The sequence below is a fragment of the Lepisosteus platostomus genome, chromosome 17, assembly GCF_059453375.1.
Source record: "Lepisosteus platostomus isolate fLepPlt1 chromosome 17, fLepPlt1.hap1, whole genome shotgun sequence".
Classification (NCBI taxonomy): Eukaryota; Metazoa; Chordata; class Actinopteri; order Semionotiformes; family Lepisosteidae; genus Lepisosteus; species Lepisosteus platostomus.
In genome coordinates, this window is record NC_142627.1 from 22,030,797 (window position 1) to 22,051,750 (window position 20,954).

Genomic DNA, 20,954 nt, shown 5'->3' on the forward strand with positions numbered 1-20,954 from the left:
GCTGGATGAGCTCTTTGGATCCATTAGTCACTAATGGAGCCAGATGGGCCACAAGGCCTCCTCCTGTGTGTAACCGTCCTCAAGTTCTCAGTAAAATTGTTTCCAAACTCTCATCCCGAACTTGACCTCCGTGTAGTTGGTCTAACACCTGTGTCAGAAGGACTGGTGACAGAATAGTTGGAAATGGGGTGGATGCTGGGATATTGCTCCCATAAAGGCAACACTGAGACTGCACTGTGGAGAAAGCTGCCTCTCGCCTCTCCTTGTGAAAGCGTGGGTTTATAAATCTCTGTGAAGCCCCTGGGACACCTGCAGGCTCATACGCTTCCACAGGTAAGAACGATTCTTAATATGGTAGAAAAAGACCATTTTGCTGTCACAATGCAGTGACAGAAATGTGTAGACAGCCATTTTCCTCACAGCTAATCTTGAGGAATGTAAAGTAACCTGGCCAGACTGGGACAGATCTGAAAATGGCTGGGCCTCTGGTAGCATGAAGATTTATCCTGCTTGGCACGATCGGAATCAGAATTTAAATCCTATTTATCTGCTCAGATCCTTGAATGTGCTGTGTTCTAAGGAGGTATGAAGTCCCCATCTCTCCTGAGTAATACTGTTGTACTTGTATTGACTCTTTAAATGGTGTTTTTAACCTCTTTGGGAGAAAAAAAAAGATGGCTAAAAGTTTGTGCTTTGTAAATGTCTACCATTTTATTGAATAACCAAGTATATATTAAAAATGAATGTATTTTTTAAAGTGAAATAAAAAGTCTTTACTGAAAATGACCTGGCACTGTAGTTTCTGTGTTCTGCTACTGGTGTTTGTAAATGAGTATTTTTACTCATGGAGGTACACAGCAGTAGCCTCTGTGAGTCTACATTGAGGACTTCATTTAGGAAATTGTTTCCAGTGATCCTTTCTCAACTCCTTTATCCAATACAGGACTGTCGGGGAGTTGGAGCTTATCCCAGCAAGAAACAGGCGCAGGGCGGGATACACCCTGGATACCAAAAGCACACACACCAGGGCCAAGTTTCCCAGAAGCCACTTAACCCTTAAAGACTTAGCATGTCTTTGGACTGTAGGAGAAAATCCACACAAACTTGGGGAGAACATACAAACTCCACCCAGATAGTTCCCCAGGTTCAGTGTTGGACCCAGGGCTCCAGCCCCCCCATATATGATGAATTGTACTGTATTAAGTTGTATGGTACTCAAAGTGATTTGGAAATGTACTAATGATCTGACATTTTGGATATCCATTTGGCATTACTTGAATTCATTAATAGAAAAATCAAACTGTTGACTTTATTCCAGAAAGTTGACAGATTGAGGCCATGAATCTAATCCTATTTTTTTTCTACTGCAGCTACAGTATTAAGAAATGTAGTCTTATTGTAATATAATTACGATCTGCAGCCAAAGATCACGTTGGAAATGAGAGAATCAGGGTCTACAACCCTGGCCCTGGAGAGACCCAATCCAGTTAATCTTTAATTGCCTGTTACTAGAGATTGACAACATGTGGATATGACTGAGGAAATTAGCGGGTGATCTGTACTCAGGACCTCGAAGGGTAGAGTGTACTTAGATTTTGGTCCCAGAGGATCTTAAAGCTACAAAGGTTAGAAAATCACCTGCTTAATTAAACTGGGAATGAAATTGTTCCACGTCATAGACAATTGATGATTTAGTGGTGACCTATGAACCCTGCTGGATTGGTGCTCTGAAGTAGATGAGCTGTAGGCCCCTTGACTAGACTAATGAGCTCATTTACTCTGCAGGCATTTAGCATTGTGAGAAATGGCCAGTAGAGGGCGCTGGTTTATACAGAAGCCAAACTCATTATTCTCTGAGTGCTTGGAAAAAGATAACCTAGGTCATGTCACTCTCACAAAGACATGGGCCTATTGTATGGGAAGCATGTGAATTCTAATTCATGTGCTGCTGATAACCTAGACTTTGTCAGCAATTGTTCTTGGTGGCAGTTTTATATATTAGTGACCTTGCCCTTTACCCTTGATAACAGCAGTGCAGTGTGTCTGCAGGCCAGACAAAGCCACGACCTCGGTTTTTGCAATTGAATCCCTAGCACTGGAGAAGTGTGTCACAGGCTTATACTCCTTCAAAACTAAAAAATATTGAAAGGTTTTTCATGTGGTGTAAAACAGAGCACAGCCAATATCATGTGACTGACGTTCACAGTTAGAGCTATGGGGCAGAACTGTAAACGTCAGTCATAGACCTCCATCCATCCATCCATTTCCTAACCACTTGATCCAGATCGGGGTCGTGGTGGAGCTGGACCCTGTCCCAGCAAGCAATGGGCACAAGGCAGGATACACCCTGGACAGGACTACCATCTATCACAGGGCACACACACTCACACCAGGGCCAGTTTTCCCAGAAGCCAATTAACCCACCAGCATGTCTTTGGACCGTTGGAGGAAACCAACAAGAACACAGGGAGAACATGCAAACTCCACACAGACAGCACCCCAGGTCTGGAACTGAACTCAGGCCCTCAGTGCTTTGAGGCAGTAATGCTGACCACAGCATTATTTTGCCACCATCACACAGAACTCCTGAAAGTAAAAATGCACATGTGTTGGATCATGCTGCCCAATGGTGTACAGTACATGTATTTCAGCACAGTCACAACTGTAGTCTCCTAGCGGTACTTTCTGTGAGGGAATGCATTTGATAAGATCCTCGGTACCTACATACTGTATACACGTGCAATTCTGTTAACGTTGTGCAGAGGTTTAGATTATCATGTTATGTTTAAACTTCACTTACAATGCAGGTGTGTTTGAATGGCCCACACACTGTACAGACCTGAAATGAGACTTAAATCAAGTGATAAAGGACTAACCTCAATCATAGAAAAGAAAGGGTATCAAGCAACCTCGTCAGCCTGAAATATCAGCCAGATTTATTTACACAGCACACTACTATTGCAATAGTACTCCAAGTATATGCTTAAAGAACACTTAAAACATGTAAGGAAAAAATGAAAAAGACAAATATTAAGAAAGGAATATGAAATATTAAGCAAACTGAGTATACATTGTTTAATAAAAGCATTATGTAATAAAATAATAGCATAGGTTAATAACACTTTATACAGTATTGTGATAACACTCTTGCAGAGATGCCTGTTAAAGTGTTAAACCCAGATGTGGCAACAATTACTCTGTACATACATTTAACATTTACTATTATTATTATTTTGATAATCGTGAGGTGAAGTGCTTCAGATTAATTTAGATATTAGATTGTTCATGAGGTAAATGAAGTGTATTTATGAGGAAATGTAATTAAAAACTGATGGGGGAAAACCAATTGACTGCATAGAGCAATTGTTTCTAACTACACCAATGGCAGCTTATATGGTTGTGTTTAGGTTATTAATAGTGAATCAACTGATCCATTAAAACGTCAAAATGTAGTACCCATGATGTTTATTCCGCGTTAGAAATATAGAAAAATAACTGTTTTTCACTGAAGTCAAGCGCATCTCTCCGGAAACAGCGTTATGTTGAACTGCTGAAGCCGTCTGTACTGTCTGCTGGAGCCTTCAGACCAATGACATTTTTCGCTTTTGTGGTTGCTAGGCAGAGTTATACTTCGTCACGTCAGAGCGGTGGAAAAAAAAGGGAATTAATTATAAAAACGGTAGTGGCCCAATAAAATAATTCCTTTGGGCTTGTCACTAGGCAGAACTACGTTTCGCGGGCCAATCAGAATATCGCTGGGCTGGAAGGGCGCAGGGAGTTGGAGGTAACCGAGAGGAGAGCGAGCGAGCGCCGGGGAACCGAGTCACGGAGTCACCGTGGAAAACGTCAACAACAGCAGCAAAATGCCGAATAAAACTAAAAAAGAAAAGGTAATGCAATTAAAATATTAGAGGGGGAATTTGATCAACACCGTAAAAATATATGTTGTTTGTGGACAGACGGGAGAGGGAATTGATTGTACTTGATTTTTTTTATTCTCAAGGCCTACCTTAGAGACCCTGCAGAAAGAGCCCTACAGTACCTCACCTCTCCACTCGCGTATTTTATTGGTAGATTTCACTCACTGGGAAACAACAACAAAAAAAACCAACAACATCCATATAATGCATCGCTTTAAAGAAAATGTAAATAGTCATATTCGGGAGGCCTTCGGGGCGGACGGCAATCTACATTGTTTACCGACCGTTTCATGTTAGAAATTGATAGTGGCTGGGGCAGGGGGAAACGAGCGTTAAGTTGGCCCCCCCCCGCCGCCCTCTCTCTCTCTCTCTCTTGTCTGTTGCAGAAATAACGCTGTGAATTTTCACTTGCATGTTTAAACACCCGGCTCGCTCGCCCGAAGTGGGTGCATTGATGGGCGAGGAAGATGCAGCCGTGTGACATGAAATGCACGTTTCCAGTGTCAAGTTTTTGTCCCACACACCCCCCTCTCCTCCCCACCAGCTGTGTCGGAGGAGATCGGCCGGTGCCCGCTGCCCGCTGCCCGGAGTGGACATGGGAAACGCGCTCTCGTTACCCATTGCCAGCCTTGCTGTGCTGCTGCGGTGTTTCGGCCAGCAGCTCACGGCTCCTCTCCCCGTGTGTTCAATGTCACCGCCGGGTGTGCAGGCGACGACCACCTGCCAACGGGATGCTTTAGCGCAGGACCGCCGGGTGTGTGTGATGTCCTCTCCCTGGAATCCCTTTATCTCCGTATCTCCACCTGTAGAAGACATTCATCCAGGCTGCGTGCGCAAATCACATTTCTGTCATGTGCTTTCTAAAAACCCAAACCCCGGAGCTGTTGCTCTCGCAAAGCGCCGAGAAGCGCTCGTTTTCCAGCTCGCATGGACTGGCGCGGTGCTGGCGGCCACCGTGCTCGGGATACAGCTCATGTGCTCTCTGACTTGTCATCCGCAGGAGCCAGCAAAATCTGCTAAAAGTGGCACTAAAAACAGTGTCGCAGGCGGGGCAAAGGACACCGGACCCGAGAATTCAGAAGAGGTAAAAATGTATATATTGATCTAATATGTTATAGCATGTTTTTTTTTTCCGTTCTGTAGGTGGAGTAGGGTCCATTTTCAGAACTGTGCCATCAGTTATCCATGTTGTAAAAGACTTGCCAAATATATTCCTTGGACAACAGGGTTTTAGAATCAGTACGCACTACTCAGGGTTAACTTAAGTTGATTTCCTTCCCCCTCCCCCTCCAAACAATTTTAAAATGCAGTGCTGATCTTTAACTGGTGGGTGGAAATACTGTCTGTTACTGTATTACGAATTCCTGGTTACCCATCTAGTGTTCTTCAGGGTAAGTGTGTGTTTAAGTCCATAGGTGTATTTCTGCTTCTCACAGTGGCCCAGTGGTCAGCATCGCTGCCTTGCAGCACTGGGGTCCTGGGTTCAGTTCCAGTCCTGGGAGTTTGTGTGTGTGGAGTTTGCATGTTCTATCCGTGTTCGCATGGGTCTCCTCCTGGTGCTCTGGTTTCCTCCTGCAGTCCAAAGACATACTGGCAGGATAATTGCTGGCAAAGTAGACCCTGGTGTGAGTGTTTGTGTGTGTGTGCCCTGCGATGGATGGTGTCCTGTCCAGGGTTACCCTGCTTTGTGCCCATTGCTTGCTGGGATAGACTCCGGTACCCCTGTGACTCTTTATAGGTGAGATGATGATTGACAGATTGCTGTGTGTACTTAACACATTGTGGTGTCTGTAAGTTATTACTTACAACAACTCAGGCTGTTGTTGCTGTATATGGGCAAAAAAAACATTTTCAAAAGTTTTAAGAGTACCAGCATTAATCAGTATTGTGCTCAAGAAAGCTCTTTGTTTTCATGTAACAAACTGGGATCTTTGTCGAAACCAGAGTGTTTACATTTGCACCTTATGCACAGTTCCACTGTGTTTCTCTGTCAGATATTGTGAACCAGCTGTATTGACTTCTTAGTAATCGCTGTTTCGTTCCCCTGGTCTAGATACCCGTGTATAAACCAGATTAGGTCAAGACACCATTTTTGGATTTCCAAAAACATAATGGTGGTCAAAGTTCTATCGATGACAGTCACTGAAATGAAAGTACATTATAGATTTACCTCGGAGTTTGTGTTGAGTTGTGAGCAGGTTATATGAAACACAAAACACGGACTGATTGAAAAGACAGCTTTAAAGTGTTTGCTTTGAATGTGTGCCAGATCCGTGGCTGTGCTGAAATCTTTTGAAAATGTTCCTGGACTGAAAAGTAATCCACTGAAATATGGATCTATTTTTTTTTTTTTTTTAGAGGAATATATTTGGCAACGTTTTTTTTTTGCAATATCAAGAGTAATCTGGAGGAGGCAAAACACTTTATTTTGATCCAGATTTTTGCATTGATCTGGAAGGGAGATGTAGCTTTCTGTGTTCAACAGTGTTTCTCAACTGCACTCGGCGAAGCTCTCTCCAGCTGTGATTGCTCAGACTACTTCATTGTAAAGGTGTATAGCAGTTTCTAGGCTTATGCATATGTATGACTTTATAATTGATTGGACTACAAGGTTTGGAATCCTTCTTGCTTATCGGAAAGTATTATTTTTTATGTAGTTGAATGACTAGGAATTTTGCAACTGAAGCAGGAATGAAGGACAGCTGGCTTAATGAGGTCAGCTTCAGAGTTTCACTTCACTCTGTCCACACTTTGACACTTAGAGTTACAGCTGTTGAGAAAAGAGGACCAGGTGGGGTTCATGGCGGTATTGCTATCCGGGGTGTACTGCAGTTTAGAAAGCCCCTGTTTTTCAGATTTAGCAAATGTAATAAAGAATTTTCACATTCTTGATTTGCATTAAATAGTAACACATGCTAACATTCAGTTTCAGATGCTTCCAATCATATCATGCAACAAGTCCGTCTCTTAAACGTCGGAGAGACTGGGCTTGCACATGTCCGCAAGACCGTTCATGAATTGTCTTAGAATCCGAATGTAGGAAAAGAGAACCCATATAATACAGAGCTGCACAGTCTTCTCTGACATCCAGGTTCCTGTTCCTTTGTCATTTGGTTTTGAGGCTTTCTTTTGTTTTGCACAGCTGTTGGAACAATAATTCCTTAAGACCCCATTTCACGTGTTCGCCAGTGATACAGATGTTTTGAGAAAGAAAAATGCCATGAAGATAGTTTCTTCTGAAAATGCAAAGTGCGTCTGAATGCAGATGTTCACATGAACAGATCTGAGGCGAGGCAGAGGGCTGGGTTTGACCCTGCCTGTCTCTGTTTAGGACATTTTCCCCGTTTGAGGTAGCGAAATGCCTTGTGGTGTTGTAGTGTTTTGAAATGGTTGGATTCTTAAGCCTACAGGTCTTATTCCCATCAATTCATCATTGTATGCATTTAATGAACGGTTGCTATATTCTTAGAAAGCTAGCACTCTTCTTAATCCTTCTGCAGTCTCTTCCTTGTAGATTAAGTAACATGTTGATGAATGGGACACAGCTGTAGTCTGGTATGGAGGTCAGCAGTTTGGTTTTGATTAATCTCGAGCAAATCAAAATGGTACGGTGGCATCTGATGCTTTTAATCCGCCCAAACTTTGTTTAATCATCTTCCCTGTGTTTTTTTGCACTATTATTCACTTTTCATTTGGGTCTTTAATGCTTGGAGTGTTTGCCTAGGCATTGTTTGTGTGTAGTAGCTTCCCTGTTGAAATGGAGCTTTACGAAGCTGCCCCTTTGCAAATGGAGAGCGACCAGTTATTTTTATGATGCCAGCCAGTGGAGTGTTTTTCCCCTTCCTGACTGTCGGCCGCAGTCCCCGTGACCGTTTGTAGGGGGGAACGAGCAAGTGCGGGCTGACTCTTCCTCCCCGCCCTCCTTTGAGCTGCTCGTCTTTAGTTTGAACACCGGAGGGGAGGTCCCTTTCATGGCAGCTAACCCCACCCTTCCCTCAGTGGCATTCAGCCAGTTGTGCGTTGCCGTCCGTTCATCTTGGGGAGCATAGAGTGCATGGCGGGGTAATAATAATAATAATAATTAATAATAATTGCTTACACTTATATAGTGCTTTTCTGGACACTCCACTCAAAGCGCTTTACAGGTAATGGGGATCCCCTCCACCACCACCAGTGTGCAGCCCCACCTGGATGATGTGCCAGTCTGCTCACACACCAGCTCTCAGTGGGGAGGAGAGCAGAGTGATGAAGCCAATTCATAGATAGGGATTATTAGGAGGCCATGATTGGTAAGGGCCAAGGGGAAATTTGGCCAGGATGCCGGGGTTACACCCCTACTCTTTTCGAGAAACGCTTCGAAAAGTACACCCTGGAAGGGACGCCAGTCCATCGCAAACAAACTCATGGCTAGGGCCAGTAAGCCTATCTGTATGTCTTTGGACAGTAGGAGGAAACCCATGCAAACACAAGGAGAACATGCAAACTCCACCCTGATAGCACCCCAGGTCCGGAACTGAAACCAGGTCCCCCAGCGTTGCAAAACAGTAATGCTGAACACTGTGCCACCCTCACACGCTGCAGGATTGGGGGGATTATTGCCGGTCAGTCAGCTAGTTACATGACCCAGGTTTGAACCCGTGATCATAGGGCTCAACCTTGACTTGGAGGCCCTGAAGGCTTGAGACCGTATCTGGATCCTCCCTGCAATGGGTTGAAATACCTTTATGCAGACTGTCTGGAATCTAATACTTATCAGTGTAAACATATATTTTAATCTTTATGCAAGGAAATCTTTCATTCTGTGTTGTATTCTTAATATTTTTAGTTTAATAACATGAACATTTCTGTCAACAGCAGTTGATAGCAGTTCTATAGATAATAGAGACATAGTGCCTTCAGTATTTGTCTTGCTACAAAGGTAATGCTATTGATTAAGTCTATTTTTGGGATTAGCACTGTGATACCCCGCCTAGTACAAAGCTACCTCCACTGTTAGGAAAAGCATTCAGGCTCTTCACTGGTTTTATCTTTGGTCTGGGAAGAATAGCCCACTCCCTGCATGCCTTGTGCACACAAAGCATCACAAGATGCTGACAAATCCAGAGATCAAAAGAAATCTAGAGACCTTTCATTGTTAATGTAATTAAAGGTATGTGTGTTGTACACATTTGATCTATTGCATAATTAATGTTTTGGTAAAATAACATATCCTCATCCAAAAAATTTAATTCAAGGCTTTAAATATTTCTTGTTAAAGGTTGGACCAAACAAGGCTTTTTATTAAACACCAAACTCCAGTTTACACTGATACAGGAGCAAAGTGGCATCTTTGAAAGTAACACATTAATGAACATTAGTAAAACAAACAGACAAATACAGTAATCTGCAAGCAATAATGTCTGCCTTTTCTAAGAAAGATTCAGATATCAATTTATCAATTTGTCCAAAAGTAGTCAGAGGATCATGTTGAAATCAAACACTTGTAGGAGATATTGTTAACTGTAAATTCTTTAAACTGTTTTTGAAGATTCCTCTGGTGTTTGCAAAACCTTTTGTTTACTTGGCCCTAAGTGTTATAAATCCCAGTAACTCAGACTGGCAGGCATGTGTGCTTCCTTTTTCTGTGCATAATGTGGTGTTAAAATTATCTGATGAAAATAATCATCTTTTTTGCCTGCACCATATCTGTTTAAATATCATTAGTGTTTGTTTAAGCTCATAATCGTGTTTTCTACTGCTGTTCTCCTCGTGCATCTGCTTGTTTTTCCTTACTGTTGTCCTGAGGCATGAGTCTTAAGTCAGGAACTTGTGTATTTTTAGCACATAGTAGCATCTTATTTAGCAGTTAAACACTTGAAACAGTTCTCTGTGAAAGAAGCAGAAACCAAACAGATCACGGCATAGAAGTGTACATTTCTTCAGTTAAATGTTTTGTGTACTGCCCTCGTGACAGGTGGTTTTGAGGTCTTCTCATCTTATTTTTGAATGTGTCGCAAAGCAAAAAAAAAAGCCATTATATTCTTTCTGTTAAAACATTTCTAATTTGCAGTTTTTTCCTTTGTGGGGATAAAGGAAATGGAAACTGTAGTCTGCCTCAACAGAGGAAAGATATGTTCTTTCAGTGCATTTTGGCGCTCTGTTAAACATTTTATTAACCTTCAAGTACCATAGGAACATCAGTCTCTGGGTTTTGCTCAGCGCCTGTTTGTTTTTATATTTTACCATGAATGCTCTTCACACTGAGGTGTGAGAGGTTGCACGTCAAAGAGGCTTTTTGTGGATTTTTCAAATAAAAAAACATTTGACGTAAATCAAGGATCATAAATGTTCACTTCCATACAGTTCTAGAGTCTATATATTGAATTATAAATATTTTCCAAAGCATGACTGAGCTCTTTTAATGCAGGCTGGTTGCTTAAGCTCCTATATTATTGGAAGTTCTTTTACTTCTTTTAGTTGAGGTGCCTGTAAAGCTGTAGAATTGTTAGGACTGACTGCTGGAAAGCCATGTACCATTTGATGGCTTTTATTTTTAGTGTCTCTGTATCAGATTGAAATTCTCCTTTATTGCTTATTTTTTTACCAATAATCTCAGTGCAAGTTCATATTTAACACTCTTAAATCATCATTTTAGAACTCTTTTGATTTTATGTGTTTAAATCTGGTAAGAGTTATAAAAGCTGGTAATCATATTCAGAATTGTATTGATCCTAGTGGTGTGTAGGAGGATCTTTTTATAGCTGTTGACCCATAGCTGGTCTCTGTGTTCCTAAGTGAGAACAGTATGATAGTTTCAACAGGCCACAGTTCTTCTCTTTTATTCAGGAAAATGTTTTCTTTCCATAGATCACCATTTATGTTTCCCAAATTGATCAGAAACATCTTGCAAGGTTATGATGTTTTCATGATATTTGTAGCTGTCTTGGCTCTTCTGTTACTTAATATATCCTGTGAGGGGTGAAAGCACGCTTATTGTGATCGGACTGAGAAGACCTAAAACCCATGCATTTTTGTTCTTATCATGTTGCTTTGGTGCTCTTTTTGTCATACTTACATCCCTAATACTCTAGAATTTCTCCACAATTTCTGAAACACAAATGAAATCTGTCAGGCCTTAATGAATCTGTCACATCCTCGCTTATTCGATGCAGGCAGTCTCTGTGATGATCAGGAAGGAACTGATCACTTTATTTTGCTGTACACTGCTCTCACGTTTGGGGGATTAGTACAACAGGGAAATAAAATACTTTAAGTACTCTCAAGATGGCAGCCTGCACTGTAAAGCACAGTGACTACTGGTCTTCATCGCAACCTGTCCCCTTTGGTCACCAGTGGTATCCATACTCTTCATATTTGAACCCCTGTGATTTTTTTTTATTTTTTGTACTTAGTAAAATTTAAAAGAATACTCTTTGGACAGATCCAGATCTAAAAAGAGAGATATTGGGTGGGCATTTTCATTGCGAGTGTATATACCATCAAAACAAGGCTGGTATGAGTTCTTCATGGCACACATGTGGAAACGTTTATCCCCCAGAAAACAAAAATCACATCTTGGGGATTTAAAATGTTTGGGGGAAAAGTAAAAAGCAAAGGCAAATGAGAATCTTTTCTTGAAGACCCTACATTTTTTTAGAAAAACAGCATTTTTACTGTACCTGCCGAGGTGATGGATATTCAAGATGCTTCCCCTTTTCTTATTCCAGACTCTCTTTTTATTCATTTCTTTTTGTTCTGCCCTGCACAATCATACTTGATCCAAAGAAAAACAAAAAATACTCTGAAATGTGTTAAGTTGGTGGGGGATCTTTGATCTGCAGTTTCAGAACAGACACTTCAGAGCTGGAGTGTCAGTGGGAGAATGAGTCAGCTCTGCACTCTTGCCTTGGACTTTTGTCCCAGAGCAATTTGAGCTAAAACATGCAGTCTCCAAGCTGCCTATCTAACGCTTGCTTTTACAACACCAGTAGTTCTGGACTTACCCCAAGTCTTGCATTGCTAAATCTGGAATAGGGAATATGAACTTTTGGTTAATAACTTACTAGATTTGAATACTGAGTCTTTCAATTCCAAACTTCTGGCAGCGAGATTGGAAATGTGCAGCGTCTGTCCCCGTTCACAGAGCCCTGAGGCTCCCAGATCTCTTATCTCGCTTCATTCTTTGCAATCGGACATTTCCGTGAAAAACGAAATCCTGTTGCAACGTTTTCATTGTTAAACGTTGATCATTGCATCATAAGATAAGAAATCAGACTGTCTGAAAGTTTGTGTTTTTGCTTCATAGATATAATTCTCCTAAACCTCTTGACAGCAGTGAGGCACTCTGAGTCAAACCAGGACAAGAAGACTGTTGTTTGATGTAGGCATTGATCATTCATGTGTATGGCTAATTGCAACATGACCAGTCATAAGTCTGATATACTGCTTTTTTAATAACAGTACTGTAAGCAGTTACTCTTTCCTAGAACTTGATCATGAATTAAATCATGTAAATAGGTCAGAAAAACAGTGACATAGTGCCTAATGGTTCAGTATTTTTTTTACTCAGTTTATTATGGTGGAGAATTGTTTTGCCATCGTTTTCTTGTCTAGGAAGAATCCCAACTCGCCAATCAGTGCACATTGCTCGGTTTATACACCTCTCCCCCTTCCCACTTCTATCTTTTAAATCCTTAAAAAGAATAAGAAGGGAAGCTCAAAAAGAGAAGACAGATCTCCAAGCGGTGTAGCACTGTGTTGGTATCACTCTCTGCCATCTCTGTCCAAACAGAATCTCCAGAGAGGATGGACCAGACTCATTTCTGTGCTCAGGATATGAACTGTTGCAGTGCTGCCAAGCACGGCTCCTCCTGCATTAAGAAGAATTTTCTGCACTCACTTCTTCTCCACCTTTTTCAAACTCATCACTGCCCCCATTCTTCCTTGCGATTCTTCCTTAAGCTTATCAAGAATTTTTGGCACACTGATTTGCCAAGAGACTTGACACACTACAGCAGGTGGGGGTCCTCATAGTTGGTGGGTCTCGGGAGATGGAGTCACACTTTCTGGTCAAATCCTTCATTCCCTGCCAACACGCCAGGAGATCTCTTGAATTTCAGTGACAAGAGCTCTTATACAGGAGCTTCGTGCTCTTATGCAGAGGGCCGGTGTTCCAGGCCACAAAACAAATGTTCTCAAGTACAGAAGAGTGCTCACCTCCTCTTGCCTGTCACCCATCTCTTCTGTCATCTTATGCACAGGTGTTCACATAAGTAGCACCCAATAAAACATATCTTTCACTAAAGGTTTGTGCATTTTCCATTTACAAGGGTAAATGCTGCTATAGAAAATGTAACGCCATCACCAGGTGTATACCTTTGCATCTCATGTGCAACATTAAAGTCATCTGGTCTTTTTAGTGTTTGTGTACCTAAATACCATCTGTGTAGAGCCTTGCACATAGAGCGTTTATGATGCTCAAGGCCATACTTTAACATCCTCCCACAATTGCCTCCTTGGATGGGGGTGCTGCTGATGGGCTTTGACACGGAGTGTCATGAGGTTTTGAACGGAGCGCAGCTACAGCTTCTTCTGCCTTTGAACAGCAAGGAGCGTCTCTGTTGCTGCTAGGTGCCACCTCTGGCCGACCCGCGCTAGGATCCTGAACGGGTTTCACACGCGCCTCAGCGGGCCAGCGGGTCCTTTGGATCGGGCTATTCAGGCCCAGGGGTCCTTGCAGGAGCTGGCTTGCGTGATGCCCGAGCCCAAGGCCTGCTGTCCCCTGCTCTAGTTTCGCTCCGGCGCCGGACCGCAGCAGAGAGGTTTGTTCTCCAGGTCACTCTAATGAGGGTGTGGTAGAGGATCCCCGATAGAGAAAAGTAAAATCCAGGAGGATCTCAACAGATTCATGCAGTGTGTCAAACTGCAGATCACCTGGGAGCTCCTTCACAAATCAGACCCACTGACTGTTTTATAACACACCTAGTCACCCAGCCTGCCACCAGAAGATATGTAAGGTTTATTTACTGAGGTGATGTGTATCAGTTGGATATTCTGACCTTTGGCCTATCTCTAGTACGCAATATCTGCCTAAGATAAAGAACCGCCTATTAAAATACATGGATTTGCAAATAGCACTGTTCCAGATGAAGTGAGGCAGGCTTGCTGTCCACAGCTGTAAATATTCATGTAGCCTTTAATCAGCTGGTGCCATCCCAGACTGTGAATTACTGTTTCATCTGAGTTGTCTGTTTTTGCTCTACCGGGCTGATGGTTAAGTAGAGATTAACAACAAGAAATCAGCAAGGTATGTTTATATACTAAATCAAATGTCCAGAGCCTTAATTATCCCCAGGGGGCAATTTGATTTAAAGCATGCAGTCTATATAGAGAAAACCCACAAACAATACACTTGTATTTACACACAATAATCATTTGTTAAGCAAGGTTATAGTCTCAGGTGTAAATGAAAACTTAAACCTACTTGTTTTTAAATGGGGAAATCTGTACCTTCATTCTGAGGGAAGTAATTGGAATTTGTTAAACAAAGACTCTGAAGAGGCCTCTAGGATGGAATATGGTTTACGCAAGACTAATAACTGATGGGCCGAAAGATCGGCACCAATGACAGTTTTTAAACAAAAAGAAATCCATCAGGACTTGTAGAAACAAGATAAAATGATCACATTAATTTCAAACACTATTCAACCTAGAGTTCGGCCTAAAAATCTTCTGATTTTCCCTTAGTCATTTTCATTTTTTTCTAATTGCAGATGGTTTTCATAATTGGTCCAGATACTTGTATATTGCTGAATAAATGAATAAACAGATCATTACACATGGTGAACTTTAGGGTAATTGTCTAGTCATCATCTGGGTTGTGAGCTCCTCTGTTTCTTTCTTCCCCGGGTTGATTATTTTGTGTTGAGTAGCTGTTTTTTTTTGTCCCACCGTCAGCATATTTGTTACTGGTCTGGTGTTTGATAAAGGTTCTATCTTGTGTTTTGCCAACATGTTTGTATACTCTGTGGGTCTTGACACAGTCTGGTTTAAAACTGCATTTAGCTTTGCTTGTAAAGAACTTTGAATTTCACACGTGCTTGTGTATTTCTGTGAAGAGAATCTGTCATCACAAATTACACTACAACTCCACATAAAGTGAACAAAATTATAACTATGTCTTGTACCTGTGAATTCTGTCTAATGAATTATTAATACTTACAGGTGTTAGATTTCTTTAGATTAACATATGTATGCATGTTTGGAGGCTTTCAAAAGTGTTGAAGGGAGTGGAGAATGATGTTTTAACTAATGTTATTAGTTCATGGAAAGCTGAAGACAGTTCTAGCAAGGAAGTTTAGACGCCCCTGGTTAAATAGCGTTTACACGAATCTCTCAGCAGAATGTGACGCAGCCTCTGCATGGTATAGTAAGTTAAACCCAACATCTTTCTACAGATCGTAATGGAAAATTACTGTTTATGTGCTGATTTAAATAGATTGAAAAAAATAAAATAGCGAGTGTGGCATGTGCAAATGTTTGGGCACCCTTCCAGTTGATTCATTACTACTTTTTTAATTTGGGCTTTTCAAAGGCCACAAAACCTGGTTAAATCACAGTGCCTTGAATGATTTCAATTCCAGGGTTGAACGAATACTCTGACACTTCTAACCTCTCAGGTTGTGGCTGTTGTTCTGCCTAATTTCAACAACCGTGGGCTTCTCTAGGCAGCTTTTGAGGTCTTGGAAAATAAAGATAATTCACTCTTACAAATCGGGGGAAGGCTGTAAAAGGTCAGTAAAAGATTTCAGTTTGCAGTTTCACCTGTCAGAAGCAACATTAAGAAATGCAAGTTAAAGCGAACTGTTTTAAACTGGCAAAATCTGGAAAACCTAGAAAAATCTCTGCTAGAACTGCTCGGAAACTGGTCTGATCTACCAAGCAGAACCCACAGTTGACTACAAATCAACAGAACGGTTTAGCTGAGACTGGAGTAGTTATTTACAGCTCCACAGTACAGCATTGCTTGCCCAAAAATGATCAGCATGCAAGAGCTGTCAAAAGGAAACCTTTCCTACAGCCTCATCACAAAAGTCAATTTATAAAAGTGTGCAAAACAGAATCTTGATGAGACGGAAACTTTTTGGATCAAAGTGCTTTGCACTGATGAAACGAAAACTGACCTTTTTAGCCATAACCACAGATGCGTTTGAAGAAGAATGGGTGAAGCATCTGAAGAAGCCTTGGCAGCTGCTAGACATGGGGATTTATGGCAGCCAGCGACACAGGAGGTATTGTGCGGCTCGAAGGAAGAGCGGATTCAATTGAATATCAACAAATCCTAGGAGCTGATGTCCCAGAGTCCCTAAAGAAATCAAAGCTGAAAAGAGGTTGGATATTTCAGCCAGATAGCGATGTGAAACATACCTCCAAATCAACCATGAAGTACTTACAGGAATGAAAGATTAAGGTTTTGGAATGAGAAGGGTTCTGCAAGGAAAAGTGGGGAAAAAATTCCAAAAGCAAGAATAGAAAAACTCGGAGCTAGTCACAGGAAACCTTTGGAAGCTGTGATTTCTGCCAGTGGGGGGTGTGATTAATTACTAGTATTATCTAAGTACTAGATAATATTTGATTATCTACAAAACTGTAAATAGTTTGGATTGCACATTTAGTGTTTTGCAGAAAGAGGACATGTTTGTGTTTGATGTACTGCAGGTGGAGGGAAACGGCGGGTTGAGCTCTGCCTGTACACATGTGGAGGTGCGCGGTACATGTGTGCGAACGGTATTGTGTGCATGGAGGTGTTTTGCAGGTTTACTAAGCTTGTGCTTTCCTTCAGGCCCAGCAGCAGCAGCAGACGGCGAGCAAACGCCCCAGCAACAGCACCCCGCCTCCTACCCAGCTGAACAAAATCAAGTACTCGGGGGGCCCGCAGATCGTGAAAAAGGAAAGGCGCCAGAGCTCGTCACGATTCAACCTCAGCAAGAACCGCGAGCTGCAGAAACTCCCAGCTCTGAAAGGTAGGGCTGTCAGATCGCGGTGCCCCTTCCACTCGCAGAGCTCTGCTGTTTCTCAGTGAAAGTACAGGATTCACGGAGGTTGTGCAGGGTTTCCCAAACCACAGAGATGTGTTATACTCTGTTTAGGAGCACTCTGAATGCTTGTTATTTCACATGACTGTGGCGCCAGCAGACAAAAAATATTTTTCCTTCTTTACTTCCTTCAGAACACTCTTCAAAGATAACCTTCAAGAAACCTAACTATAAGCATTTGGGAGATATTTTTTTAAAGGATTTTTCAGTTTTTCAAAAGGATTTCTTTTGAAAATGATTTTTTGATAACTCAGATCTCTCTCTCAGCAGACTGTTAGGGGAGAATTTATTAGGCTTCTCAGGAAAAGCTCAATGCCACAACAAGTGCTGATGTGCTGGATTTCTGACTTGGTGTGGCTGTGATAACACGTGTGTTTGATCCAGTAACTGGATCAGCAGTGCAACACCTTTTAATACAGGGGTCAGAAAACTTCTTCATAACACACTTCGCTGACTGGATTAAGCTTTCATTCCTGATGTATTATATGTGCGCCTCATCCCTATCTGAACAGGCTTGTAATATCTAAGTGTAAAGTACACATGGTTTCAGGCACAAGCAGAGAAATGTCGTTGTCCTGTAAAATATCTTTTTCAAGAGTTCTCCTAAATTCTTTGTGTTTTGCAATATTTTCTTTAATAGCTGTAGTAGCATTCAAAATGGAATCCGCTAGTTTTCTTATTTTTGATGGAATTAATTTTTACTTTGAGCTAAACATTTTTAGTTTTTCTTAGTCTATTAAAAGGTGTGATTTATTTCTGCGGTAGATAAAATGTAACCAGACTTTTTAGTCTCAGGGTGTTGTTTTTTCATTTATAGTAGGCAGATGTCCGCCAGCCCCTCAGTAATTCCACTTGTGATGAGTAGGATTAATTGAAACAACTCTGAATTATCCTTTTTCCCCTTTTAACATGTTTTGCACATAACGTATGACTTAACAGATCATAACAATAATTTTCATGAGAACATCCCTAATTCAGCCACATGTATTTTAGCTTTTGTTAATTGCTGTAGTGCTCAAAATTTGTTGTTAGGTTAGAATGTACTCTGCAGTACAAATTCCATTCATTTTCTAAGTGTTTTACCCTGTTCGGGGTTGCAGGGGCTCACGGCCTATCACGGCAAGCAGCTGGCCCAAGGCAGGTCACATCCTGGACAGGACGCCAGTTCATCGCTGGGCGCTCACTGATACAAACACACACACTCACACCAGGGCCAGTTATACAAGAAGCCACTTAACCTGCTATTATGTCAGTGTGTCTGTAGGAGGAAACCGGAGCACCTGGGAGACATCGGATATGAATAGGGGAGAACATTCCAATTTCAAAGTGAAAATAATAAAACAAAGACCTCTTTGGAAGGACACCATGAGATTAGACTTTACAGGAGTTCGAGGCAGAGAGGCTACTACCCTTACGTATGCTATTTCCAATCTGGACTCTCAGATTCAAAATGACTTCCCTCTAACTAAAATGCCCCATGATCAATATACAGCAAACCCCACATGCATATCCCACCTTGTAAACCATGTACAATTTTCCGGTGTGCAGACCACCACGGTTGCTTATCTTATCCTGACAGTTTTGTCTAGAAAATCTTAGCTTTGTTGTTTGGTTTAGAGGTATTGCCTAAAAGTAGTTAAATTGTAGTCTTTGTCATTATATTGCATTAGATTGAAATAGTTCTGGAAATATTTCTTGAGCCAAGAATAATACAATAGCTGTGCAGTGTCTTCACTTTTAAATATGTCATTGTTCATGGCTTCAGTGCTGTTTCATTATTTTTTCTGAAAATGACAGGAACCAGAATTGATTATCAACAGCTGAAAGACACCAACCAGTTTGTTTTTCTGGGAAATGATCTCATTTTGTGTACGGGAGTTCAGTTTGCATTGCATGGGTTTTCCCTGTAACGAAGAAGATGCATTGCCATAACCTTTCTGTTATGTGGCCTCTCCTCTCAGCCCATTGACTGAACTTGGCAGATCGGTGCAATCTGAAATAGCCCAATCGAAATATAGTTATTATTAAAGTTGGAAATGTCTTGTGTAGTGTCCCTGTAGCTTTTCGTTTCCTCCTGTCTGGTTTCTCAGTGCGCTCTGGTCTAAGGGAAGCCACAGCCTTGATTGAATTCTAGTGTGCTGGGACGTCTCCTCGGAATTGGAGTGAAACAAATACAGGAAGCCGTCGGACTCCTTTCCTTCTTTTGTGTTGTGTGAATGGGACCCCCAGGCCTGTTCTTTCCCAATTTCAGTCTGCATCGCTGCCGCCGTTGTCCCTGTAGCTTACCGTACGAGTTCTGGAGTCGGCTGGCAGCCACAACCTGCCTGCCTTTCCTTTGCCCCTAAAACGTCACCCTCCAGCCTGCGGTGTCTTCTTCATAAGTTAATTTCAGCATAAATTATGGATAAAAATGAGGATGAGCATCTGAAGACGGGTGTGGGTTTTAGATTTTATTCTAGAGAATTGTTGTGGAAATTGAAAATCCCTCCTTATTTTATCTGTATGTGGCTTAAGAACATAATCAGAAAACGTATTTTTTGGTTCTCGTTATTCTTGATGATCAGCTTTAGATTAAGGCCATTATTAAGAAGAGACCATGGTCTCCAAATCTTTGTTAATTTCTACATTTTATTTTGACAGGTAGTAGACTATAATAATGGAAACTCCTTAGACACCCTTGTTCTTGAAGCATCAGCAAACTGAGTTTCCACCAAACGAGCTCCAGTGATTCCCTCCTCTTTCAAAGTCACAAGGCTGCCTCCTGCCACATGCTAACTGTAATTATGGGCAGCCAGGCCTGCCCATGTTATTTGCTTAATTAACACATGAGCCACAGCTGTCTGGAAGGCCTTGCTTTCAATGTAGTGTGCTTTATATCTTTCATTTACCAAGGTGTTTACATACTTTGTCCACTATCTGTATGTACTGTTTCTTAGGTCAACATTTTATCGAGTGCGTTATCGTTTTTTTTTTTTTGTTTCTGCTGGTAGATGTAACCTTTAGCATGTCCCAAAAAGCACAAAACAAAGTTTTTACTGTAAGTGCATTACTGTGTGCTCATAATCACACTATTGGGATGCGTTGCATAGCAGGTTGTAGATCAACAGCGCATGTAGTAAATATTTTTAGAATATACTTTTCCATATGTTGAACGGTAATGTACATTTTCAGTTTTCTGAGCAGCCCGTGTGATAATCCTTAGACCGACTTAAATAAGTATTTGTGCATGTGGCAATCATATTTATCTGAGCCTTTTTGTATGGATACTCTTAAGTGTCCTGCTGCCATCAAGTGAAATTAAGGTAATTCTGCTTTATCATCGTCCCTATTTTAAGGGACAGGTTTCATGCACTCTTGGAGCTGGCTTCCTGATTGAGGGGATTGAGAAATTCATGTTTTGTGCACCATTGTTAGAGTGACAAGCTTCAGAGTATGCATCAATAATTGTTCTTTTTTTTATCCCATTCTAATAAACTGTTGGGAATATTTCTCACAAATCTCATTTGGGTATTAGAGCTATAACCAAAAATGACAGTCTGAATCTATGCATCTATGCCATAAAAATTATTTGATCACTGTTCTCATTTTGCAGGCGCTAGTTTAAAGCCTCAATTAAACGGATGGCTGGCCTGGAGCTTAGCCTGTCATGTTGAAATTGGCTCGTCCGCGACACGAGCCCTGTGAAGCAGTGGCAGGTGCCAGCTGATCTCCAGGACTGTGTTGAGTGTGTGCCTCACACTCGCCCCATTTCACCTGCCTGGCATCGGACGGGTTTCAGGACTCCTGTCTGCTGGAATGACATTTGTGATCTTGACAGTGTGCGCTTTGAGCAATGGGGTGCAGAAAACCTTGAAGTTTCTCCAGACTGTCTTTGCCTCACAGCGGATTGTTTCTCATCCCCTCCAGGAGGCTGTGCTGACCTTTCTGTGTTGTCTCCCACCACATCTAAATAACTCACGTC

At 41.6% G+C, this 20,954-nt stretch overlaps 1 protein-coding gene across 1 annotated transcript in view; it reads left to right on the top strand.

Moving 5' to 3' along the window:
* The first annotated feature begins 3,747 nt into the window (after positions 1-3,747).
* ppp2r5d (protein phosphatase 2, regulatory subunit B', delta) overlaps positions 3,748-20,954 on the top strand; it is a 30,961-nt gene continuing 13,754 nt past the window's right edge. The window contains exons 1-3 of the mRNA XM_088610312.1: positions 3,748-3,890; positions 4,921-5,004; positions 16,741-16,921. Of these exons, the coding sequence (XP_088466438.1) occupies positions 3,864-3,890; positions 4,921-5,004; positions 16,741-16,921 (292 nt within the window). The 5' untranslated portion in view covers positions 3,748-3,863. The remainder of the gene's footprint in view (positions 3,891-4,920; positions 5,005-16,740; positions 16,922-20,954) is intronic.